Raw genomic sequence first — 27400 nt, forward strand, 5'->3', positions numbered from 1 at the left:
TTTCTACTAGCTCCTAAAAGTAATTACATATTGAAGTAATCCAAAAGGAGTAATCACATTCCATATCCTATTAATAGCCTACTGAGTTACCAAATTTCTCGGCTGAGACTGCTTTCCATAGAAAACATGAGATAATGGTTTATATCATGCTGAGTAAAAGCATCAAGTCTCTTTCTCCTTGAGTGTTTACTTCCATTATGCCATGTAAATAATCAGTATTGTGTTTGCCTAAACTCCGGCATAAGCATTCGGCGTTTTTAGAAATATAAGAGGAAAAGCCATCTTAATACACACAAGCTTTTTATTTCATTTTATCTTATTCCATTCTGCAGCCTGAGCTTCAAAGCCAACCCAGCAGGCAGCAGGAAAATAGAACACTGGATGATTCTTCAACATTTAAGTCCATCTTGGGCTATTAATATCAGGAATGGTGCTGTTTGGGCAGATGAAGAGCTGGTCCGCCCAGGTTTTGAGATGCATTTACTTTGAAAATATCAGGCATGTGGCATCTCTTAAATCACAAGAAATATGTAATGGATGAGAAAAGTGCAAAGAAAAAAAAAGACTGAGATAATATCTCTCCTTTATGTAGCTCTTAACTGGTTTATAAAACCTTCTCATGTCATTGTTTCACCTAATTCTTCAAACAGCCGCATAGGGCAGGCAGGTGGTATATTTTTATCCAATTTTCAGATAAAGAAAGAATATGAGACATCAGAAGGGTCAGTGATTTGCCCAAGGTCACACAGCAATAAGTGCAAAAACTAAATCTAAATATTTGGAGGGCCCTGTTGGTTGTACATGGCACACTGTAGAATGAATATAAAGCTCTCGTCTCTTCTAGTTAATTCATTTCAAAAGTCTTTGTTTATCCTATTGTCAAGAATAACAATCCTCAGAAGAGGCAAATTCTGAAATTTAATTTATGGATTAATCTAGGGTTCCAGGGAATGTGTGAACAGAACAGGACAAGGTTCTTCAATTTTCACTTTAATCACAGCCATAATAATTGTAGTAAAATATATTTGCAAAGAAGTTTATAATTTCCTTCTATTACAAAATTAATACCTAATTCTTGCAGGAAAATTGGAAAATACAAACCAGCAAAAATGATATTAAAACATTAAAATAACTTGATAATAGGCTACCTAGAAATAGTCACTGCTATTTGTATATCCTTTCTTTGCATACATTTCTTTTCTTAAAAAAAAAAAAAGAAAAGCAACTGTAAAATATATGTCCACTTATTTTCCCACTTAATAGTATGTGATACAAATCAATATATGTATGTCAATATTTTCAAGTTGTCTTTCTAACTTCAACTATGAGGATATATAATATCTGTTGACTGTAAGTTCGTACATTGTTTTCCACACCTTCGCCAAATATCTAATTATTCTTTTAGGATAAATTCCTAGAGTGTTTTGGGAGGCTGAGGCAGGTGGATTGCCTGAGCTCAGGAGTTCAAGACCAGCCTGGGAAATACGGTGAAACCCCGTCTCTACTAAAATACAAAAAAATTAGCTGGGCTTGGCCGGCATGCACCTGTAGTCCCAGCTACTCGGGAGGCTGAGGCAAGAGAATTGCTTGAACCCGGGAGGTGGAGGGTGCAGTGAGCTGAGATCGCGCCACTGCACTCCAGCCTGGGCAACAGTCTGGAGTGCAACAAACAAACAAAACTCCTAGAGTGGAATTACTGGATCAAAAGCTATTGCTACTTAATTAATAAACTGATCATCAGAAATGTTATACCATTTTTAATACCATTGGTAAAACAGGTGAGGTTTTATTTTCTCACATCCAAGTCAATTCTAGTTAGTATTACTCTTTTTAATCACTGGCAATTTGGTAAGTTAAATGTAACATTTTAAGTTCCAGTTACTGTCATCATTTAAAGCCAGGTGTTTTTAATAATTATTAATCAGTTCTTCTTTTGTTCTAATAAATTGGCTATTTATGTCCTTTGCCCACCCCTTAAATTATATATTTGTCAGTTTGCAATTGATTTGTAAAGTCTGTTCATCTATTAATGCTATTCACCTTTGACCTACCATACCTACTGCATAGATTTTCCTAATGTTTTAATGTTCTTTTAATTCTGACTCTGCTGTGTTCTTAAGTAGAGCTGTTACACTTTTTGTATCAGTTTTTCTCTATTTACTATTATCCTTAGCAAGGTGTTCCTCACCCAAAATTGACATCAAAATTAACTTATCTTTTCTTCTTTCTTATATATCTTTTTCCCCCACCTGTTTAGCATTTTAAAAATATTATTTATGAAATATTTAGTCATGTCTCACTGCTTTGTAACAGTATCTTTATTGTCTTCTACATTTTTTATGATTAGATTTTTTTAACTTCTATTCTTCCCATTCTATTTACTGGTATCATATTTTTCTTTAATAATTTTATACATATATATGTTGAAACCTGACAGATGCTTTCTCCACATTATTTTTATTTTATTACTATTTTACAAATCTTGCTTTTTTTATTTTTTCTGATATAATTTAGAATTATTTTTCAGGTGCCCTACAAGTACTTTTGTGAATCTTATTGAGTTTATCTTAAATTTATGGATCAATTTAAGAAGAACTAAAATTTTAAAAATACTTTTCCCATCCGAAACCATGGTCTGACTTTCTATTGAATCAATCCTCCTTTTATTACCCTCAGGAAGTCTTTGCAGTTTTCTTCATTTTTGTATCATGCATTTCTTATTAAGTTTATGGTTAGCTACTTTACATTTTGGAAGATATTATAAAGTAATTTTTAAATAATATTTTCTATCCTTTTTCTGGCTTTTGAGCTTTCAACTCAGTATTTTATGTGATTCTATTTTCTGTTCTTTTTAAGCATACTACTGCCACTTCTTTTTTTTGTTTGTTTTTACTTTTTAATGGGTTGACCTAGAGTTTGAGCTATACATTTACAATTAGTCCAAGTCTGCTGTCAAATAACACTATACCACTTCACAGGTAGTACAAGTACCTTATAATAAGAAATTAATCCTAATTTCTCCCTCTTGTTCCTTATATCATTGCTGTCACTTATTTCACTCATAAATAAGCATGTGTGTGTGTGTGTGTGTGTTTCATGAGCCGCGTAACAATGTCTTGGACAGCAGCAGACCACATATAAAAAGATGATCCAGTAAGATTATAATGGAGCTGAAAAATGCCTATCACCTAGTATTTACCGTAACTACACTTTTAAATATTATTTTAGAGTGTACTCATCCTATTTATCAAAAATAAAGTTCACTTTAAAACAGCTTCAGGTAGGTCCTTTGGGAGGTATTCCAGAAGAAGCCATTGTTCCATAGAGGACAACAGCTCCATGTGTGTTACTACCCCTGAAAAACACTACAGTGAGACAAGATGTGGAGGTGGAAGACTGTGATGCTGATAATCCTGATCCTGTGTAGGCATAGGCTAATGTGTGGGTTTATGTCTTAGTTTTTAACAAAAAGGTTTTTTTTTTGAGATGGAGTCTCGCTCTGTCGCCCAGGCTGGAGTGCAGTGGTGCAATCTCGGCTCACTGCAGCCTCCACCTCGCATGTTCTAGCAATTCTCCTGCCTCAGCCTCCCAGGTAGCTGGGATTACAGGCTTCTGCCACCACGCCTGGCTAATTTTTTTTTTTTTTTTTTTTTTTTTTTTTTTTTTTTTGGTATTTTTAGTTGAGATGGGGTTTCACCATGTTGGCCAGGCTGGTCTGTAACTCCTGACTTCAGGTAATCCACCTGCGTCGGCCTCCCAAAGTGCTAGGATTTCAGACGTGAGCCACCATGCCTGGCCAATAAAAATGTTTAAAAGGTAAAAAAAAATAATAATAAAAATTAAGGTTGATTTATGCCTAACGTAAATGATGAGTTAATGGGTGCAGCACACCAACATGACACATGTATACATATGTAACAAACCTGCACGTTGTGCACATGTACCCTTGAACTTAAAGTATAATAAAAAAATAAATTTTCATAAGTTTAGTGTAGCCTAAGTGAACAGTGTTTATAAAGTCTACAGGGCTGGGCGCGGTGGCTCACGCCTGTAATCCCAGCACTTTGGGAGGCCGAGGTGGGTGGATCACGAGGTCAGGAGATCGAGACCATCCTGGCTAACATGGTGAAACCCCGTCTCTATTAAAAAATACAAAAAATCTGCCGGGCGTGGTGGCGGGTGCCTGTAGTCCCAGCTACTCCGGAGGCTGAGACAGGAGAATGACGTGAATCTGGGAGGCGGAGCTTGCAGTGAGCCGAAATGGGGCCACTGCACTTCAGCCTGGGCGACAGAGCAAGACTCCGTCTCAAAATGAATAGATAAATAAAGTCTACGGTAGTGTAAGGTAACGTCCTAGGCCTTCACCTTCACTCACTCAGTGACTCACCCACTTCATGTCCCGAACATTCCATTCATACTAAGTGCCCTATACAGGCATAACATTTTTTATCTTTTATGCCATATTTTTACTGTACCCTTTCTATGTTTCAACACACAAATATTTACTCTTGTATTATAATTGCCTACAGTATTCAATAGAGTAACATACTGTATAGGATTGTAGCCTAGGAGCAATAGGCTATGCCATATAGGGTAGGTGTAGTAAGCTAAACCATCTGTGTTTGTGTAAGTACACTACGTTTACAGGAGGAAATCTCCTAACAATGCATTTCTCAGGGTGCTTCCCTGTCACTAAGCGACTCATGACTGTATATATGAATAAGCATACCTAATCAAATACATTGTTGCAATTATTACTGTGAACAAATTATTGTGTTAGGTCAATTAAAATATAAGAAAAATAAAAGTGTCCGTTTCTTCATCACTTATTCCTTCTTCCACGCTCTTCTTTTCTCTCTGTGTATCCAGATTTCTGACCCATGTTGTTCCCTCTAAAGAACTTATTCTAACATTTCTTACAAGGCAGGCCTACTGGCAACAATTTTTTTTTCCATTTTTGCTAGTCTGAAAAAGTATTTCTCCTTTACTTTTAAAGGATAATTCTGGTAGTTAGAGAATTCTAGGTTGGTACGTTTTTTTCTCTCAATACTTTAATTATTTCACTTTATTCTCTTTATGCTGGCATGATTTCTGAGAAGGTGGATGTAATTCTTATCTTTATTCCTCTATGAGTAAGGTGGATTTTTTTCTCCTGACCTCTTTCAGCATTTTTTTTAAATCTTTGATTTTTCTGTAGTTTGAATATGACATGACTAGGTGTAGGGACTTTCTTTTTGGCATTGATTGAGCTTGATGTTCTCTGGGCTTTCTGCATCTGTGGTTTGGTATCTGACATTAATTTGGAGAAATTCTGTCGTAACTGTTTCAAATAGTTCTTCTGTTTCTTTCTCTCTTCTCTTTCTGGTCTTATCATCACATATATATTACAGCTTTTATAGTTCCATAGTTCTTGGATATTCTGGGGTATTATTTTTTCAGTCTTTTGTCTCCTTGCTTTATAGTTTTAGAGTTTTTTGTTGATCTATTCTCAAGCTCAGAGATTCTTTCCTCAGCTGTGTCCAGTCTACTAATGAGTCCGTTGAAGGCATTCTCTATTTCTGTTGATGTTTTTATCTCCAGCGTTTCTTTTGGTTCTTTCTTAGAATTTCCATCTCTCTGCTTACATTGCCTCTCTGTTCTTGAATGTTGTCCACTTTATCCATTAAAGACCTTAGCATATTAATCACAGTTGTTTTAAATTTCCAGCTGGATAATTACAACATCTCTGTCATATGTGTGACTGGTTTTGATATTTTCTCTGTCTCTTCAAATTGTAGGATTTTTTGTTCTGCCTTTTGGTATGCCTTGTAATTTTTTTCTTCATAACGGAAATGGTGTTGTGGGTAACAGGAACTGCCATACATAAGCCTTTAACAATGTGATAGTAAGTTAAAGAAGGGCTAGCATTCCATAGTCCTATGACTGGGCCTCAGTTTTTAGTAAGCTTGTGCCTCTGAACTGTAAACTTCACAAGTGCTCCTTAGTTGTTTTTTTCTCCCTCCTTTTTTGGGACAGGATACCTAGGATGGCCTAGAGTTGAAAGTTTCTTTTCCCCAGGTCAGTTAGTTTCTGATAAAATCCCAGAAGATTAGGCTTCCTTTAAAAGTTTTTTCTAAGATCGGACCTTGTTAAGAACAGAACACTCTGGCGTATTTCAAAATGGTTCCTGTTTCCCTCCCCCTACTGATAGCATGAGGGAATTTTTCTCTAATATTCACTGTGAGAACCAGGTAGAGTTCCTGGAGGTAAAAATCACAAAAGTGTGCATGTGTGTCGTAGGGGGTCACAGGGGAGGTCCTGTGACTGGGTTCCCCTAGAGCTTCTAACTTCTCCACACTGGGCCTCCATCAATTTGTCAATTACAGTTCAGGTTTTTCTACCCCAGCACTGGTTCCTGAGGAAGTTTTTGCTTGTTGGTTCCTAATCTAGTAAGTTCGATTCTCTGTATCTGCTTGTCTGTCTCCAATTTGGGGACAGCTCTTTGCCCTGTAAACTCAATTCTCTTATGAATCTAGGAAAAGTTGTTAATATTCTAGTTTGTTTGGTTTTTTATTTTGATGGAGAGGTGACTTCCAAGCTTCTTATGTATCAGACTGGACTGAATCTCTTCGAATTTTATTTTCTTAGATACTATTTTTAGTATAAGTTATAACTGTTTTAATTTATTTATTTACTATTGGACATTATTACAAAGTGATATAACTTAGCTGATTTTCCTGGGTTTCTAGAGCAATAACTACATAAAAATTAATGGCAATTTGTTTCATCTTTTAAAATATTTGTTTTTCATCTAATTGCATAGATTTACACTTTTCAAATATGTGCTATATCATAACAATAGTAATGGCCATTCTTGGTTTATTTATTACTTTAACAGGGAAATTAGTTCTCGAGTTTCATCATTAAACATCATACTGAGTGTTGGATTAAAATTAAGATTTGTGTTTTGGGGTGTGTGTGTGTGTGTGTATGTGTGTGTGAGAGAGAGAGAGAGAGAACTTCCTTTACATTGTTGTGTTACTAAAAAATAAATGTTTAATGTTTATTACAATTTTTGGATTCTAACAAGAAGATAGTATAGGTTTGTCTGCTGACCTAATGACCTGGTAATTATAAATACAATATTCTAATATTAACTTCATAATTTTAATTTTCAAACCTCTTATTCCAAACAATAATCATTTGATAATATACAGAGGAAAAAGCAAGGCCTAGAGATTAAAAGCTTGGCTTTGCTCCTCATCTCTAGAGGGGGAACAATTTTAATATTAATATCTGAATATTTGATATATAATTAATCCTAATAATTTATAAAACAGTTGTAAATTATTACACCATATGAATTGAGCTGCCAATTTGAGAGATAAAGGCACTGACATACTAAAAACTGGTACCAAAATTGGAATGCATCCCAGGATCTCAGAACCCCAGGGCTACATGCTTTACAATGGGCCATCTCAATTAGAATTGAAGGTTTATCAGATCATGGGGTTACATGGCTATCAGAACGTTTTTCTGTCACTTGAGCAGCCAAGGAAAATGTTAGGAGTTTTCAATGAGTTTCTATCATAACAACAACAAAAATATTAGAGATTTTCCAGTAAATCCATTTTAGGAGTAGCCTTTTGTATACCATGAAGCCCCTTCCCTATTTGATTTGGCCTTCTCCATCCTTGATGCTTCTTCTCTAGTTAGTGTCAGTGTGGCTTTCGTCAAATTCTAGATATTTCTTAGGTTCCCTATGACAGCCTCTTCTTTCCATCCTTCTATAATCATGAAAAGATAAAAAAAATGAGTGCCAGGAAGCGTCCTAAAAGTAGGCTTTCACAGTGAATATGAATCTGATGTCAGGGAATCCCCAAAAGCACATCCAGTAAAGTTAGTTATATTGTGAAAGCACAACTAATTTTGATAGTTATCATGAATAGAGTTACCCACAGAGAAGCTGTAACTACATGGTGACCTCCAAACAGGTCTGTCTGACTCCATCTTTGCCCCCACTTCACTCAGTCCTCAGTAAACAAACCCGACAATGCCTCTCTCTCTCTCTTTTTAAAATTCTTTCCTGCCTCTCCGTTTCCTATGTATTGAACTGAAACTCCATAGCTTAGTGAGCAAGACATTCCATGCTTTACTCCTTGTACACTTTACCTCTACCATCTCCTTTCTCTTGCTACCTTAAATCTTAAGATTCAGAAACTTGAAACCATGTCAAGTTTCTGAAATATGCCATGCTCTCACATGTCCATGTGCAGGGAATTTACTCCCCCTGTCTATCCCTCCTCCTTTAAGTCTCACTGTACATAAAGTCATCTCTTAGGTGACATCTGGCCTAACATCTCAGACCATTTGGGCTGCTTTTTCCTAGTGCTCCAGGAATACTGCCCTAACCTCAATTTTTCTTATCACTCTGAATTCTAATCATATAATACATTTCCTTGTCTCCCACTAGAATCTGAGCTCTGTGAGGCCAGTATCCTAACACTTAAGAAAAGTGGGTTGACTAAATGCATAAATTAAAAGTAAAGGAGTGGATGAGAAAACGCTTCATAACATATAATCTTCTTCAAAAGTTTTAGGAATTGGTTATTATTATGGAAAGAATGAATCTGTCATGAAATAAGCTCCAGGGTGAAAAAGAGAACAAATGATGCCAGAATATTCTAAAAGAGAACAAATGATGCCAGAATATTTGATGCCAGAATATTCTAAAGAAGTCAGTACCCCATCACCCAGCCCTTCCATTCTTTCATCCATCCATTCATTCATTTACTTTTCCACAAAATTATATTGGAGACCTAGGGTTAGGGGCCAGACTGAGATGACCCTCTAATGTATTAGTTTTGCAACTGTAATACCCAATATGGGCCATGTGGCAGATCAATGAGCACTGAAACATTCATAGTTGAGTTTGCACTGCTTAAAAAAAAATAAAAATAAGAAAGCAGGCAAGCAAAGACATAAATAAACAACAAAATGTTTGCGTGGAAAACAGTGTTGGTTTAGTAAGGATAGCCAAGAGAGATTCACTCAGATTAAATCAATTGGCAAATAAATGCCTTTCTTTCTGTTTTTCCCCCCTAAACTAAGGACATTTTTTATGAGCACCACAAACTAGCACGCAAATATGCTTCTGATTTTTCACTTTCATCATTTAAAGATAGCCAAACAGATTTTTGTAGGATGTATTTTTCGCCCTTAATTGCTCCAATATGGAAGATGCTCTATTGGGAGATCAAAATGGCAGATGTCTTTTAATGCCCTGCCATTTTCACTTGTGTAAATAATCATGTTTCTTTTCTGCCTAAAATTCATTGCTGCAGTTTGTCTCACACAGAACAGAGTTTATCTTTGAACCCACTCTCTCCTCAATCCAACAACAACAAAATAAAGAGATCTTCTTGGTAGATCAGACATCATTCTTTCAAGGTTGCATGCGGTCACTGATTTAACTAGTTAGCTTAAAGACCCTAAATGTCAATATCACCCTGAATCTCTTGGTAGTTTTCTTTGTCTTAAACTAAGAAATATGTGGGCAGTATGTTCTTTTCTCTCCATTTACCCTACCAGCAAGGAGAAAATTATTATCAAACATAAGTGAAAGCAGAGTTGATTTTAAGAAATGTGATTAAACGTGACAATGAAAAGTCTCTTAATGCTAACAAACTGTGTACTTCGATATCTCATACACACATGCTTGAATTTCACACGCACACAGGCAAGTATTTCTATCATGTTACTCTTTATTGTACTTCTTGTTTTGCAGATTCCTCAGTACAAAAGGCAATAATTGGAAGAACAGTGGTGTGTAGCTCCCTAATTCAGTTAGGAGATATTATAGCCATCAGTCTTGGTCAATTATTTTCATTAGTATGTTAAGGCTCATCATTTATAGAATTTGCATCATTGTAGCATATCCTTTATTTCAAAATATTGGGAAAGTAATAGGTTTCTTCTTGCCTCTTTCACATTGGTTTGTTTGTGAAGGGTGTATGTTTGTGTGTATATGTCTGTGTCTGGAAACGCTATGGGAACAGCTGTTGAATGAGTACCGCTGATTTTTTGTGGGTCTCTTTGCCACAAAAATTCTTAGGTTTCTAAGTTCTTTTATCTAGAAACTGAGTCTAGAAACTGAGTTTTGTTTTTTTTTTGTCTAATTATAGGCTATGATGGAATTCAACTAATTAACTAACCTATTGTGGATATTTAAAAAAAAAACTAGTTTAATTGGAATGCAATAATGTCAGTGTTCCGGGGTCAGTTATGTGCATATAAAATTCAATGAAACCTAGAGGACTTCAAATTCTAGCTCTGTTATTTTCCATGTGCTCATGAGAAATTGCTTCCCTCTTAGTTTCTCAGTTTTGTTTCCTATAAGACATGGGTCATTATAATCTTTGCACAGTTTGAAAAATTGTTTGGGATAATGTATGTAAAAGTAACAAACAGCAGTGTTTGCCCATATTAGCAGTTCAATCAATGTTGCTTAGTTAAATTTGCTTCAATTTAAATAATAATAACAGAATAATAAGATAGCAAGATGAAGATATTTAGCAAAAGCAAAATCTGCAATATAAATATAAGCAACATTAGAAGGAATTGGAGAAGATGGAAACTAGAAATGGATCATGAGATAATGAATCAGTAAACTCTGACTGTGTGGAAAAGTCAGACTGATATGATATGCATTGGAAAGCACAGCATTCAGCCATTTATTCTGTCAACACACACAACAGTGCTAAATGCCTAAATGCACAAAGACAACTGAAAAGCTAAATAAGATAAGGCCTCTTCCCTCAAGGAGGGTATTGTCTGGTGAAGAGGTCAGACATTCAGTCACGATGGGCTGTGAAATGTACAAACTATGCAGTGATGTGTACAGGTAGGTGGAGAGCTCACAGGGTATTTAGGAAGGAAAGAAAATAGAGGTGTCCACACAGACTAGTAAGTTTATCATTGATCAGTAGTAACATCAGGAGTGTATTGTCACAAACTTCTAAAAATGTTCTATGAAATTTCCATTATTTCAGTCCCTTGGATTGAAGATGGTAAACATTGACTGACATCAAAACTTAAAATTAATTTTTCAAAATTCACAAATGTAAATAAGTGTAAAGAAATCGAAATAACTAAATGCTCAAATGATGCCTTTTGTAATTGTGTGTCAGCTATACTTCTGAAATTATTGAAGCTTATAACTCTACTAAGAAACTTGAGTCACACACTATATATAAATTTTATGTATGTGCTTATTTATGTGTACATATATAGATAGATAGATAGATAGATGGGTGTGTGTGTGTGTGTGTGCACAGGCATGTGTGGGCACAGGAATATTTTTTCCATTATCTTGACAGAGCTATTGCCACATTTCTAAGGAAAGTGGTGTAGGCCAGAGCAAAATAATCAAATAATGATTATTCTGCTAGTGACTGAATACCTGTCTTCAAGTGTGTGGGAGCTTTTCATGTGGTAGATAGATCTACTTCCTCTCTGAGGTTTGGGAGGAAACATAGAGTAGGCAGATTTGGGTCAGCAGTGAACAAAATACCTCCCAGGGAGCAAGTCTTGGCCTACATTCTCGGTTTTCCAACAGTCTGCAGAGAGAATCCTCAGACTGAAGTGCCCTGTGGCCTTTTTCATATGATAGAATGTCTCTGATCAGATCGAGCTGTGAGGATTGTTTAGCTTCAGAGAAGAGATGGACAGAGGAAAAGGATTGTTAAGGAAGAGCATCTGCAGAGCCTCAGGGAAGCTGCTGGGTGACTGATGCCGTTGCCCTGGAATAAGCCTCTCTCCTGACACCATGATGAGGGCAGAGGGTCCTGGTCCTTTGCTTTGGTGCTTCCTGTTTTCAAGTTTTCAATATGCAGGAGCTGGTCCATATATTGCCCACTTTGATCTGCTTTTAATTTTTTCCTTTTTTATTTTTATTGTTTTGGCTAATGCAGGGTTGTCACCCAGTGCAGTCTATCTATCAAGGTCTTCTTTCTCTCTCCATCTTAATGTTCCCCTTGATTGCCAGTCTTATATATTTCCTCATTGGGCTACATCATCATCATAACCCCTATATTGGTATTCCCCAACTGGTACAATGGAGATCATCATTATCAGGAACTTTTATATTGTATTAGTATAATGAAAAATGTACAAGTAAAAGCAGCATGCAATTAGGAGTCTAGGTTGGACTAAAACTTAGAAGCCTGAATTTGTCTTTCCATTAATAGAAACACTACACTTTGTGCATGACATATTCTGGTAATTAATGGCCCTATTTGCAAGTTTTGGCCTAAGTGGGAGAAAACATGCAACTGGTTACATATCTGTGGCCAGGGATGAGAACACTGGTGTCAACATCAAAAACCAGGATGCTTGAAAAACATTTTCTTGTCTTGGGAAATATATTGCCCAGGACTGAAGAATATGAAATATTTTCTTACCTTTGAATGAAGAGTCCTTCTGCATAGGCAATTACATTCAGAGCTACAATGACATTTCCAAGAATTCACTTTCCTCTCTTTGCCAGTAAGTTTCTCTTCCTCATTAGTCAACCGCTCAAAGAGAAGAACTTCCAGAAAAGAATTAATATTTACTGAGCATCGCCAACAGGCTGCCAACTGTGCTAAGTAGCTTTATGAATGGAATCAAATTTAACCTAAAATTATTAGTTTCACAGATGACAATATGGAAAATCGAGACACCTAGATAATATGTTTAAAGTCAGGCAATTAATATGTACAAGATTCAAGATTCAAACCCAGGTCTGTTTGACCCCAAAGATTGAGTTTTTTGCTTCTTAGAATCTTTATATAAGAAAAAGATCTAGGAAATCTCTATGGAAATTTTAAAATTGATGGAATATTTGTCTTTTTCTGTTTCATCTTATTGACCTGGAGCCAATCTGACACTTTCCTGGAAATATGTCCTCACTGAACCTCTTTTTTTCTTGGGTTATCCATAAACCTCAGTAATGTATATGTCCAATGCAAGGGGATCCACTCAAAGATGGATAGGGAGTTGGAAGCTAATATGTAGTCAAATATAGGGTGAAAAATTGGTTTCTAGTAAAGGGGTTTTGTTATTGTTGTTTGTTTATATTTCTATTTGTGTGCCCAGATTTGTTTTTCATGAAGTTCCTGACCATAGTGGCTATTTTTTTTCCTTCTTTTTAGAGACAGGGTCTCATTCTGTCAGCCATGGTGTAGTGCAGTGGTACAGTTATAGCTCACTGTAGCCTTGAACTCCTGGGCTCAAGCGATCCTCTGGTGTCAGTCTCCTAAGTAGATGGGACTATAGATGCTGGTCACCCCACCTAGATAATTGTTTAACTTTTTATTTTTTTGGAGACAAGGTCTTGCTATGTTGCCCAGGCTGGTCTAGAACTCCTGGCTTTAAACGATTCTTCCACCTCAGCCTCCCAAAGTGTCGAGATTACAGGTGTGAACCACCATACCAACCCATAGTGGATTTTTTTTTTCTTTTTGATTCAGAGTCTCATTCTGTCTCCCAGGTTGGAGTGCAGTGGCACAATCTCGGCTTACTGCAACTTCCACCTCCCAGGTTCTTTTGCCTCAGCCTCCTGAATAACTGGAATTATAGGCATGTGCCACCACACCCAGCTAATTTTTTTGTTTCTTTTTGTTGTTGCTGTTTTTTTTTTTGTTTTTTTTTTGTTTTTTTTTTGAGACAGAGTCTTGCTCTGTCGCCTAGGCTGGAGTGCAGTGGCGTGATCTTGGCTCACTGCAAGCTCTGCCTCCCGGGTTCATGCCATTCTCCTGCCTCAGCCTCCCGAGTAGCTGGGACTACAGGCACCCGCCACCACGCCCGGCTAATTTTTTGTATTTTTAGTAGAGACAGGGTTTCACTGTGTTAGCCAGGATGATCTTGATCTCCTGACCTCATGATCCGCCCGCCTCGGCCTCCCAAAGTGCTGGGATTACAGGCGTAAGCCACTGCGCCTGGTCTTTTTTTTTTTTGTTTTGTATTTTTTAGTAGAGAGAGGGTTTTACTATTTTGGCCAGGCTGGTCTTGAACTCCTGGCCTCAAGTCATCTGCCCGCCTGGTTCTCCCAAGTGCTGGGATTACAGGCATGAGCCACCATGCCAGGCCATAGTGACTTATTTTTGATCAGTGATCAGAGTGGATCACAAGAAGGACAGGCCGGCCGTGATACCAAAATGCCACTCAGAAGTGCCACTTCTGAGAGAAGGCTCACACTCCCATTGGTCCTGGAACAACCTGGATCTAAAGGGGGAATATTTTATTGACTCAAGCAACACAGACCACCTAAATGCCAAACCAGGCTGCTAGACACATCTCCTAAATGCCAAACCAGGCTGCTAGACACATCTCCTACCCACTGTGTTCACCTTTACCAGCTCACCAACCCTGGAAGATCTCAGTTTTCTGGTAGAAGGATCCCCTGAGCCTTCTGGAAGCACAGCACAGAGGATAAACACTGATTTCTATCATGTTATTTAGTTGCTTAACAACCCCATGAGGCATGCTTGCTATCAATCAGTCTCGTAATTTTAAAGATGAACAAATGGGGCTCTAGATGGGAAAAGTTACCCAACTGAAAGCAGATAATTAGTATTCGCCCAGAAAGAAAGCCTTAGTCCATTTCTTTCCAACTTCTTGAACTGATCTTAAAATCCATATGTAAAGCATGTTTTAATAGCAGAGGTTTGAAAAGTTCTTGCGATCCTACTGATATATCACTCAGAGATTGTAAATGGTTTGGTCAGCTGGGTACTTTGATGAGCTTTTACGTAGTGGTTTCTGTGTGTCAGAGAGGACTCAGTTGTTCAGAATATGAAACATCTTGAATTCATGTGCCAATGTCATGCCCAGATCCATGTTTTCCATTGGTGTTTGAGTTTCAATTACCTTCCTCCGTAACCCAACCTGCTGTGATCTGGAAGTGCAGGTCTGCCTGGATGGCACATTGAAGAATAGATTTTAAATTATGACTTCCACAAGTTTATAAAAATAAAAATATTCTGTTCCCATACTCTCCAGCCATAACACTATGGGTAACAGAGAAGGACCAAATGTGTAAACCAAGCAAGTCATCTGCTGGGCATGTCACCCATATCAAAGAGTTTTCTTTGGCCTAGAAATTTGATTAAATTTTTAACATTCATTTTTATCCATGATGACATGGACATTTCAGATCATTAAAATGGAGTAGGTATTGTAACTTTCAATTTGTGAGAGTCTAATTTAACTATGAAAACATATACAAGAAGAGAAAATATATTTTGAATTAATTTATTATAGATATGTAATTTTTATTGTAATTGCTAAGTATGGAGCAATGGTACGTAAAGCAGGATAGAATAGTCAGGTGACTGCATTTTCACTTACTATTTTACTTGACTAGCTTACTTTTTTTTTCATCCCATTTCATAGTATGTACAATTTTTGTATAATTTTCCCCAGTGATAAGAGAAATGTATGCCAATCATACAAAATTCAGAAAATACAGAATTGAGGGCTGGCTGTTCTGTGTTGTTTGGATGAAATGTTGGCAGTGAAGGACAGAGAATTGGTCATATCAGGTCTACTAGAGCCAGAGAGTACAAAACCTCACCATCTGCAATACTCAGAATTTCTGCTCATCCCTAAATAAGACTGAATCTGCCATATATATATATATATATATACGTATATATATATAACAGAAAATAAATTATAGTAGGCCTTCCATATTCATGGGTTCCATGTTTGTGGATTCAGCCAACCAAACATCAAATATATTTGGGGAGAAAAACAGAAAACAACAAAAAATTGTAATACAACAATGAAAAATAATACAAAATTTGAAACTATAGTATCATAACTATTTACATGGCTGTTACATGGTATTAGGTATTATAAGTAATGTAGAGATCATTTAACACATATGGGAGAATGTGTGTAGGTTATATGCAAATACTGTGCCATTGTATATAAAGACTTTGAGCATCCCTGGATTTTGGTATTCAGGGGAGGGTCCTATAACCAATTCCCTGCAGATACCAAGGGAAGATAATACATTTTCTTTAACCTAAAATATATTAAATAATTTTGAAGGTCTGAGATTTTTTTTTCCCTACTACAGAAGCTAATTCAAAATCCTGTCAACCTATTTAAAGCCTACCAGCTATTGGGCCATGATGCTAGTCATAATATTCATATTGTTATAAACTCTGATTCTGAACCCACAAATAGAGGCAGGCCATACCAGAAGTTCATTGTGTGTGTATGTGTGTATGTATGCATGTATGTGTAATTTGATGGAAAATATTAAAAATGTCTACTGTTTTATAATACCAATGCTTTCCCACTAGAAAATACGTCTTAGAAAATTATTTGCAGCTGGTAGAGAAAACATGATGAGGAAGTATTTTGGGGGCAGAGGCTACAAAAGATTGGGAAATACAGAAAAGCCAACATCTGGAATTTTGGTTAAATCCTTCCCAGAACACAGTTATGCCATTTATTCAACAAATATTTATTGAATGTCTGCTGTGTTTCTGGCCCTGGAGAGACTGAGATGAATCAGACAGAAATCCCCTATTCTCAAGAAGTTCACAGTCTCACAGAGGTCAAAGTGGTTATGTCAACAAATCATGACAGAAGAGTAGGTTATGTATTTCTATACAAATATACAGTGTGGTGGGTTACACAAGACATGATGGGAGAGGTCTTGGATGGTCTCCGTGAAGAGATGACTTTTGAGTTATATTTTGAGGCCTGAGAAGTACAACTGTTATGATAAAAGGAACAGTTATTTTGAGCAAGACAGCAGTGGATAAAAAGACCAGGCACACAGAAGAGTGTGGCATTCTTGGGGGACAGAAGTGAATTCTTGATGTCAGGCTGAACTGGTCCATGTGGAAAAAGTAGGAGGTGAGCCTGGGAAGCAAGGTGAAGTCTAGATTAGGGAAATAATATCTGATCGTCCACCATGCAGGCAGAAGTGCGCTGAGTCATGTGAGCCACAAACTTCAAATCATTCTAAGCAGGAGGAATGACACGTTTAACCGGGTGGCTGAGGGCGTTGGGGGAAATCCTTTCACTGGCAAGCCGGCCACACCATTTTCTGCTTGGCTCTTGCCCGTTCTTCAATGGAAATTCCCTACCAAATCCAAAAGAGCCTGTTTCTGAGATTTATTCCAAAATGCAGATAGCTTGTTTCGTGATGTGATCGTATCGTGCCAAATGGTTGTGGCTTCTGCAGATACTTAGATGAAAGAACAAGTAAGAACAATTCTAGCGGTTAACCTTTATGATAAGAGAGTGCCCCCAAATCTGCTGAGCAGAGAGCCGCTGTGATTCCAATGGTCTTGACCGGGCGCACGGCCTGTCTCCCCTCTTTCTGCAGATAACACAGCAGGAGTGTACGCCCGGCGTGGAGGATTCAGTCGGCAGAAGCAGGACTTGTACCTTCTGCCCATAGTGATCAGCGATGGCGGCATCCCGCCCATGAGTAGCACCAACACCCTCACCATCAAAGTCTGCGGGTGCGACGTGAACGGGGCACTGCTCTCCTGCAACGCAGAGGCCTACATTCTGAACGCCGGCCTGAGCACAGGCGCGCTAATCGCCATCCTCGCCTGCATCGTCATTCTCCTGGGTAAGGGCGCTTCCTGGTCCCCTGCAGGAAGGGCCAGGCAACCGGATGCCCCTCCTTGAAACACATGCTTCTCAAATACAGGCTGGTAACCAGGACCCTGTTATGACTGTCGACACAGTTTAAGACAAGAAGTGGGGTACGGGGGAGGAGTGAGGGTTGTCGGGGGCTAGGTGGGGGATGTCTGCCTCGTGCATTTGATGGAATATTGGGGGGAGCAGACAATTGAATTCCAGCAGAGAACAGGGAAGGTCATGATGAGCGTTTTGCCAGGCCATCACAGGGCTGTATAGCAGGAGCCACTAGGGGGCTTCAGGGACATCAGAGAAGGTTTGGCATAAGAGGAATTTGGGCAGAAACATGGTGTATTAGCAATGGTTTTGTCTCACAAGAGAAAGAATAAGGCTTAGGGACCTTAGGTGCATAAGACGGAGCAAAAGACAGCATAGGAAGGACTCGGGAACTGGAAGAAGGAAGAAGCAGGACTCCAACCCCTCCACTAATTATCATATATAACATCTGTTCTAACACCTCAGCTCATGGGTACCCCTTGGAAGCTTTTCCTGCACCTGCCCCTGCTTAGGTGCTCCTCTTCTGCACTTCTGTCACACCTGTGGTTTATTCTGTAGAAAAGCCATGTGCTGGTACTCAGAACATATGCCATTGCTGGGCCTCAGGAAGATTATTTTGTCCCAAAGTCTCAGAACTAGTGACTGACCAAATCAGTATGCAAACCTATGCATGTCTGACACCAAACCTACACTTTTCCCATGATGCTTGTTCCTACCTTGAATGAATTCATGGAGCTTTACTCCATAGGAAAAAGCCAGTGAATTCAATTCAGCAAATAGTTATTGGGTATTCTCTGGGCAACAAGCCCTATGTTAGGTCCTGAGAGACAAAGAGAAGAAATCTATGAGACCTCTGTGCTCGACAGGTTCACAGAATGTCAAGGAAAGTATGCATGAAGAGGCACATGGCGGGTGCTGTAATAGGGACATGAAGACAAGATGGTTGGGGGACAGAGTAGAAAGCACTTGACATGGGCCAGGAGCGGTAGCTCATGCCTGTAATCCCAGCACTTTGGGAGGCAGAGGCGGGCCGATCACCTGAAGTTGGGAGTTCAAGACCAGCCTGACCAACATGGAGAAACCCGGTCTCTACTAAAAATACAAAATTATTCAGGTGTGTTGGCGCATGCCTGTCATCCCAGCTACTTGGGAGGCTGAGGCAGGAGAATCGCTTGAACCCGGGAGGCAAAGGTTGTGGTGAGCCAAGATGGTGCCATTGCACTCCAGCCTGGGCAACGAGCAAAACTGTCTCAGAAAAAAAAGAAAAAAAAAAAAAAAAGGCACGTAACATTGCCTGGGAAGGTCAAAGAAATCTTCCTGGAGGATGTGACATACAGGTTGGCTGCTGAGAGTTGTCCAGCTGAGGACAGAGGCTTGGATAGATGAATATTTCAAACAGAGGAAGTAAAATACAAAAGCCCTAAAAAGTTAATAGAAGTGGAAACAGATGTGTAAACCATGCGATAAATATTATAATGAGGATAAGAACAGGGCCAGGCTGGTGCATGAAAAAGGTGCCAGTACTCCTGTCTGGTGTCAGGATGGCAGGCCAGGAAATGTATCCATGATGAAAGAAAAAAAGAGTCTGCTAAGCAGAGAAAGTGAAAAGGAGTGGTCTGTGCGAGTGAGAGTGCCCGAAGAACAAAGCACAGAGCTTTGGGAGCCACACGAAGTCCAGGGCAAGTACAGTCTCTCATCCCTGCTTCTCACAGCAATGGTGGAGCCAGAGGGGTGCTCAGTTGGAGTGCCAAATTCAGCCACAAACATTTTCTTCAGCTTTGCTGAGTGTATGGGAGAGCCTTCTAATGGAACATTGTAGAAGCCTCTTGGGGAACAGAGGTAATCAATGAAGAATTAAACTGTACCTGAACTTTCCTTATAAATGACTCTGATCACCCCTCCTAGGTTGCCCAAGCTTAATGGAACCCCCTCTCCCAGGGAAGACATGAGATTGCTTTATCTGGGGGTTCCAGCTGATGCTATTTTCCTATGTTAAAATAAACACAAGATTTTGTCTTCTGGGGGTCTTTATAAGCTTCCTTTCCTCTATATGGTGGCTACAGAGAGTCCAACCACACTTATGATAAGATTTCCCATTAAGTTAGTATAGGACCAATGCTCTTTCTCAGACATTGGCAGGAGCTAGCCATCACCCCCTATAAGATGGTAGGCCCTGAGGGCTCTGCATGTCCTCATTTTTAAACCTTGGAAAAACAGCTACCTTCCTTTGCAAAGAGAAATTGGCATTAGCCACTTCTAAGAGACTGCAGACGAACATATTTAGAATCGTCCTAGTTCTTAGGAAGATGACTTCTAAATGGTATCTGGATTCATTTGTTAAAAGTTCAAAATTGTCCCAACCTGCCAAGTTGTTGGGTGTCATGTTTTCACGGCAGCATTTGTAGAGGAAGAGCCTGGTGGGGGTCAATTTTACACATCCTTAGGAATTGCTGGCAAAGCTCTCATTTCCTATACTGTTTCCAGTTCTGAGCATTTGTACCTTATGGTTTATGGTAATCAGAGTTCCTCTGGTAGAAGAACCCAGGAATACTGGACTTAATGAATGCTTACCTTCTTTTTCTTTCCCTCCAGTCATTGTAGTATTGTTTGTGACCCTGAGAAGGCAAAAGAAAGAACCACTCATTGTCTTTGAGGAAGAAGATGTCCGTGAGAACATCATTACTTATGATGATGAAGGAGGTGGGGAAGAAGACACAGAAGCCTTTGATATTGCCACACTCCAGAATCCAGATGGTATCAATGGATTTATCCCCCGCAAAGACATCAAACCTGAGTATCAGTACATGCCTAGACCTGGGCTCCGGCCAGCGCCCAACAGCGTGGATGTCGATGACTTCATCACCACGAGAATACAGGAGGCAGACAATGACCCCACGGCTCCTCCTTATGACTCCATTCAAATCTACGGTTATGAAGGCAGGGGCTCAGTGGCCGGGTCCCTGAGCTCCCTAGAGTCGGCCACCACAGATTCAGACTTGGACTATGATTATCTACAGAACTGGGGACCTCGTTTTAAGAAACTAGCAGACTTGTATGGTTCCAAAGACACTTTTGATGACAATTCTTAACAATAACGATACAAATTTGGCCTTAAGAACTGTGTCTGGCGTTCTCAAGAATCTAGAAGATGTGTAAACAGGTATTTTTTTAAATCAAGGAAAGGCTCATTTAAAACAGGCAAAGTTTTACAGAGAGGATACATTTAATAAAACTGCAAGGACATCAAAGTGGTAAATACTGTGAAATACCTTTTCTCACAAAAAGGCAAATATTGAAGTTGTTTATCAACTTCGCTAGAAAAAAAAAACTTGGCATACAAAATATTTAAGTGAAGGAGAAGTCTAACGCTGAACTGACAATGAAGGGAAATTGTTTATGTGTTATGAACATCCAAGTCTTTCTTCTTTTTTAAGTTGTCAAAGAAGCTTCCACAAAATTAGAAAGGACAACAGTTCTGAGCTGTAATTTCGCCTTAAACTCTGGACACTCTATATGTAGTGCATTTTTAAACTTGAAATATATAATATTCAGCCAGCTTAAACCCATACAATGTATGTACAATACAGTGTACAATTATGTCTCTTGAGCATCAATCTTGTTACTGCTGATTCTTGTAAATCTTTTTGCTTCTACTTTCATCTTAAACTAATACGTGCCAGATATAACTGTCTTGTTTCAGTGAGAGACGCCCTATTTCTATGTCATTTTTAATGTATCTATTTGTACAATTTTAAAGTTCTTATTTTAGTATACATACAAATATCAGTATTCTGACATGTAAGAAAATGTTACGGCATCACACTTATATTTTATGAACATTGTACTGTTGCTTTAATATGAGCTTCAATATAAGAAGCAACCTTTGAAATAAAAAAAGATTCTTTTTTAATTCTGGGTTTGATTCTTAACATTGAAACAAACGTTAAGTATTTCTAATGATCCATTTATATTTCTAATTTAATTGTGATCTTTTAATAACCCTATTTATGATCTGTTGTAGTCTGTCTGCTGCTTTTATTGTTTATTTAAATCAAATATGTTTTACAAATGTTTTTTCAGACCAGATTCTGTAACATCATGTAAAGCTTTTTTGTACATTCTTGGTGTTAACCTCCTGGCTTCTCTTCACACACATCTTCTAGAAAAGAAGGATGTGAAAGAACTAGGTCAGTGTATGACTTTGCAATATGTGTTATATAATATGCATTTATCTTGTATATCAGTAATTTGATGGTTAGGAGAGATGAATCCATGAGGGAATGGAGCTATCAGAACTCTAATGTTCCAGGTATGCATTCTGTGCCCCACACTGAGCACTGGGGGACTGGGGGACTAGAGCCAAAAATATAAATTTGCCCAGGCTCTAATGTTATTCTATTTTTTCTTATGTTGAACTTACCAGGCTATTGTAAGACTCTGACAGTTGAAACTGCTTATTTTTCCTCCTGTAATTTTAACTAATTGTAAAATGATGTGGCATTTTACGTTTTAATGAGAATGGGCAATTCATTTCAAAAACCTTTGTTTAGAATGTGCTTGGGGCCATAAGCTCAGAATGAGGGCAGGGACCATTTTGGATTCTGAGGGTCGATGCCATTTGGTCCGGGAGTGTGTCTACAGTCCCCTGCATCCCAGCTAGTTTCCTGGGGATTGAAACTTATGTGAAGGGCATTTCACCTGTTCAGTTGGGCCAAAGGTCAAAACGTAGCAATACTTGGGGAAAGACCACATAAAGTCACAACTGCAAGTGCTTTCCCTCTTTCCCCCTACACACAGGGCACGTGCTTTTTCTTGGATTGCAGACAATTTTTACAGTTTTTTTCTGACTTTATTGTGAAAGTTTGTTTCAAGCATTTCTTGATATCATGTTATGTACTATTTTTATGATTTAGTCAACATGCATACAAAGAAATGTTTTTTATGAAGTGCTCACTTCCATTTTACTTTGCATTGAAATCAAATTGGGCTGAACACTTCAATGGAATACATTCTGTGGACAATGTCACTTTAGAATCTTTCATCTCAGTGAAGGATTACGCATTCTCAATACTTCCATAATTGCAGGTTGTGTTCATTTTTTTATATAGTTTTTGTAATCCAAAGAATATTTTGCTAGATTTGCACAGATCTCCAATTGAATTTGCAATGAAGAAATAACTCAAAAGGAATATGAATAGCATTTAAATAAGTATACAGCTGTAAGTAACCCTGTCACCATGGATGATCCTTTTCTCTAGGAATGTATTTGGATTAGAGATGACAACTACATTTTCACATTTTTATGTTGAAGTCTTTTTTAAAAAGGCTGTTTACTTTTCAGTAGTTAAGAATACTTGTTTCTCTTTTTTTTTTCTTTTTACCTTTTATTTTTTCTTGAAGCCTCTATTGTTTGTAGAACACTCTTAGAAACTTGGAAATAAAATGTCTTTCCCAACTAGTGGAGTCCTTTTTCATTTGGAGCACATTGCCTTAAAAGAAGTCTTAATTTAAACGGTCCTTCCTTATTTCTAAAGTAATCACTGTATTATACCATCTATGCAGCTAAAAGAAGGAACATGCTTCTGTTCTTTTCCTCAAGTAATGGGTATTGTTTCTATTCATCATTCATTCATTGATTCATTCATTAATTCATCAAAATCTTATTTTATAAACCCTGTTCCACTTACTTGAGGATTCAGAATGAATCTTACTACCTTTTCTGACATCTTCTGATAATTCAACCCTGTACCAAAGTATCCACCTTGTTGTCTTATAATCACCTATTTACCTATTTGCCCTCCTAGAAAATGCAAGAAGATATTTTCTCTCCTTCCAAGTTGAAGGAAGAACATAAAATATATAACAGGGAGGAGATGGTGAGATATAGAGTGTGAACGGAGATTAGGCCAGCTGTGGCAATTCTGGACAGATCTGGGGTTTAGCTAAGTTATTTCTTTAGGCCTGGGTTTCTGGGGGTGACAGGGAAGATAAAAGAGTAGTTTATTTACACCTCTTGGAGAATTGGTTAAAAATACAGAGATCATGGCTCTGTATGTCAGGTGGAACCAGATCAGGAGTATTTGAAACTGCTCCTGGGTCATTGTGACATATCCTTCACCTCTTTTTGAGAAACTTTATAAGACAATGGGGGTGAATGGAAGCTGGGCAGTTGGAGTCTCTGAGCAGAAGAGGGGCAAAATTTATTTGGTAGGCAGTGTGGAGGACAGATCAGGAGCATATAAACCCAGAGGTGTGCCCCAGGAGGGCTTTTGCAAAGGTCAAATGAGATAGAATGAGGGCCTGAAATAATTCAGTAATTTGGAGATGGAGAAGAGGAAAAGACTTCTCTGCTCCTGCACTGCCATCAGCCTGGTCTGGGCCATGGTCATCTCTGACCCGGAAGACTGACACCACCTCTTGGCTGATCCTCTGCCTCCCAACCTCTTCTCCACAAAGAAGCCAGAGGGATACTTTTAACACACAACCCAGATCACATGACTTCGTAACTTAAACCTTTTCACTGGCTTCCCAAAGACTTAAAATGAATTCTGATGCCTTTACTTTATTGCTTTACATGAACAGGGCCCTGCGAACCTCTCCAGTGTCATTCCACTCCATCCTCCTTTCAGTGCACGGTGCTCCAGCCACACTGGCCATCTTTTGGTTCCTCATACAAACAAAACACATTTCCTTCTCCATGGAAAGCAGGTCACCCTTTTTTTTTTCTTTTTTTTGTATCAGTGACAACTCTTTAAACTTATTTTGCTTTTTGGCTTTATGTATGTGTGTGGGTGGGTGGGACTGACTGCCCCACTAGAATGTAAGCTCCATGAGGGCAGGGAATTTTGCTTTCTTGTTTACCATTGTATACCCAGTTCTTTACACTGTGCCTGAAACATAACGGGTACACAATAAATATCTATTGAATGAAAGCAAATATACTGAAGAGGCAGATTTATCAGGATTTGATGACTGATTAGAGGTTGCCAGTGTGATTTTAAGCATCCTTATCTGAAAAATTGTGTCAACTGTTATCTTAGTACCTAGGATTGGTAAATTGAAAAGAAGTGGGTTTGGGGAAAATAAATTGAATTGGGTTTGGGTTGGGATTGTAAATGGGAGGTGTTTGTGTGACAACTGGATGGACTTTCAAGTAAGTCATCAGAAGTATGGATTTTCAGTTCGCTCATTGCGGAAGTAGGGCCTGGACATGGAGTGTAAGAGTCATCAAATGGGAGTTGAAGCCTCAGGAGTGGCAGCATTTTTCTAATTGGGTTTTCACTGTTCTCTCTCAAATTTAAAAGGGTATTTTAATGGTAAAATCCCTCTGGTGTGAAGAGTAAGGCTGAGTTTAGTTTTATTAATAAGGGTAATTAGTAAGCATAAACCTTATCCTTGTATGTCAAATGCTTTGAAAAATAGGAAGGGAATATTAATTAATTCAATCATTCCTCTCTTTAATTAGTGAGCCTTTCTTGAGCTCATACTGTATGGAGGTCACGTACTAAACATGTGTAACACATCCTGTTTCTATGAGAAGACAAAGTATATGCTACAATCCCTTCATTACACCGAAGAAAATTGTGGACCAGAGAGGTTAAGCATCTCTCCAAAGCTACACAGGAAATGATGTCAAAGCTGGATGGGAGAAAATCCAATTTCTCCCACTTTGGGTCAGGAGATGTACCCTTTAAACTTAGGATAAAGAAGCCAACAGCAAGGGCCATCCCTCACAATCAATAACTCGGCTAAGCCTTTGGCAGTGAGAACTTGGAAGGAGATGGAAACCTCCAGCCTCCAGGTGTTCAGGTTATTACTTTGAGCAACCATTCACCACATAGTTTGACGAGAGGATTTAATCATATCTCTGAATGCTTAGACTCTTCCAAGTCCAAAATGGCACAAGGATCAGAATTGTGAATTTTTCTGCTGGGGTTTACATTCTTCTACACTATGAATTTTGGAAATCAAATATAAAGGAAACCAATTAGGCATTTTGCAGCTACTTTTATTATGTTTCACAGAGAAGTTTGATATTTCACCCTCTTCATGGGATTAAAAATATGGGGCAGCAAGGGGGAGTCATGACCTCACCGAACTTCATTTTCCACAAGTGTACAATGGAAGCAATAATTCCTACATTGCCAGCAGTGGTGAAGAATAGATGAATTCACATTTCTACAGCCACTAACCATTCCTAGGACAGGAAAAACACTAGAAGGTAGCAATTATGTTGTTACTGTTTGTATTATTTTCTCAATTCCAGGCTTCAGAATAATGGAAGGGAAGAATTTACCACCTCATGCCTTCTGTTTTATTTGACTTGTTTCTTCAGAAATCAATCTACTCTTTGATTTTCCTCTCTCCTGAGCCAACAGTAGAACATAGATGTCTTCACACACTATAGTTTAGGCAGAGAACTGATTGACAATTTACCTACTCCTAATATTAAAAATAAAGACTAATTATCTGTCTAGTGAATGTACTGAATTTACTTATATTTGACTAAAATATGCAGCATAATATTGGCAAAGCAACAGGTAAAATAGCTTTTAATGTTTCTTTTTCAGAAGACAAGTTTACATAATTATGAGTTATATATAATTGAATAGAAGATATTATGAAATAATATTTGAAATTGAGATGAGTGTGTCAAGAGCTGCACAAACTGGTACTCTTCCAATATAAGGAATTTCATGTTTGATATATTTTTGCTCATTTGTTCAAGCAATGGTGCTTCTTTTTTTTTCAGACACATCTCTTCTCTGAAAATATTGACGTTTGAAGGCATATAATTTCATTAGAATATTCCTTTTTATGTAACAATTAGAATGAACTTAGTTTAATCACTATTTTTAAATCAGTAAGAACTCAGGAAATTGAAATTATTTTACGCTATGATAATTTTCTCCCTCCTTCTCCCTTTCCGCCAACATTAAGAAGATATTAAAGAAATAGTAGTGTTTAGAAATATAATTTTCAAATGACTTACTCTTATGAATTAGTAAAGAGGTCGTCCATTTGATATTGCTTACCTAAAAACTGGTCCAGGGTCTCTAGAATTACAAATGGGCTTTTCCCAAAGACACCAATCTCTTCCCTTTTTTAATTTTAGTTTCCCAGCCAAAAATAGGTACTGAGTAAATGTTAGGGGCAAGACAACAGGGTTGGATGAATAAAGGGAAATTCATGTCTTAGGCATTACAGCATTCTAAACTACTAGAAATCTATAAGTGAGAATTCACCTAGGCACCTTCCTTGCCTCCACCTCCCAATGTTTTGATAAGACCCTGATAATGCATCAGATTTAGATTTCACATGATTAGATATCCTACCTTGATAGTCACCCAGGACACCCTCAGATCAAATTGGGGCCAATGCACTAAGCAAATCATAAAAGTGGCATCAGATAATCTGTGTGACTTGCTAGCATTGGAAAGGTCGTCTTTTTTGTGTGTCTCATTTTCTTTATCCATATAGTGGACATATGTAATCTCTGATTGGAATGCTAGAAATTATTGTCCTAGAATAGGAAAATAAAAGTAAATCTATAACTAGCTGCACAAATGAATGAGTTTATTGTTGCTGTTTTTGCTGTTACTTATACTTTTCCTACTGTAAACTGGATCTGCAAATGACCCAGAAGAGAGCCTCAGATCCAAAAGTGAAATTAAGGTACCTTTTGGCTTCTCCTTTGAAGACTTTTATC

The 27400-nt window shown here is 38.1% G+C and overlaps 1 protein-coding gene across 2 annotated transcripts in view; it reads left to right on the forward strand.

Annotated features, from left to right (window-relative positions):
• Positions 1–23146, forward strand: part of CDH11 (cadherin 11) — a 127515-nt gene extending 104369 nt beyond the window's left edge. For both annotated transcript variants that reach the window (XM_055298713.2, XM_055298715.2), the window contains 2 exons: positions 17372–17623; positions 20284–23146. In XM_055298713.2, the coding sequence (XP_055154688.1) occupies positions 17372–17623; positions 20284–20780 (749 nt within the window). In that variant the 3' untranslated portion in view covers positions 20781–23146. The remainder of the gene's footprint in view (positions 1–17371; positions 17624–20283) is intronic.
• Positions 23147–27400: the final 4254 nt, after the last annotated feature.

The sequence above is a fragment of the Symphalangus syndactylus genome, chromosome 11 (genome assembly GCF_028878055.3).
Source record: "Symphalangus syndactylus isolate Jambi chromosome 11, NHGRI_mSymSyn1-v2.1_pri, whole genome shotgun sequence".
In the NCBI taxonomy this organism is placed as follows: domain Eukaryota; kingdom Metazoa; phylum Chordata; class Mammalia; order Primates; family Hylobatidae; genus Symphalangus; species Symphalangus syndactylus.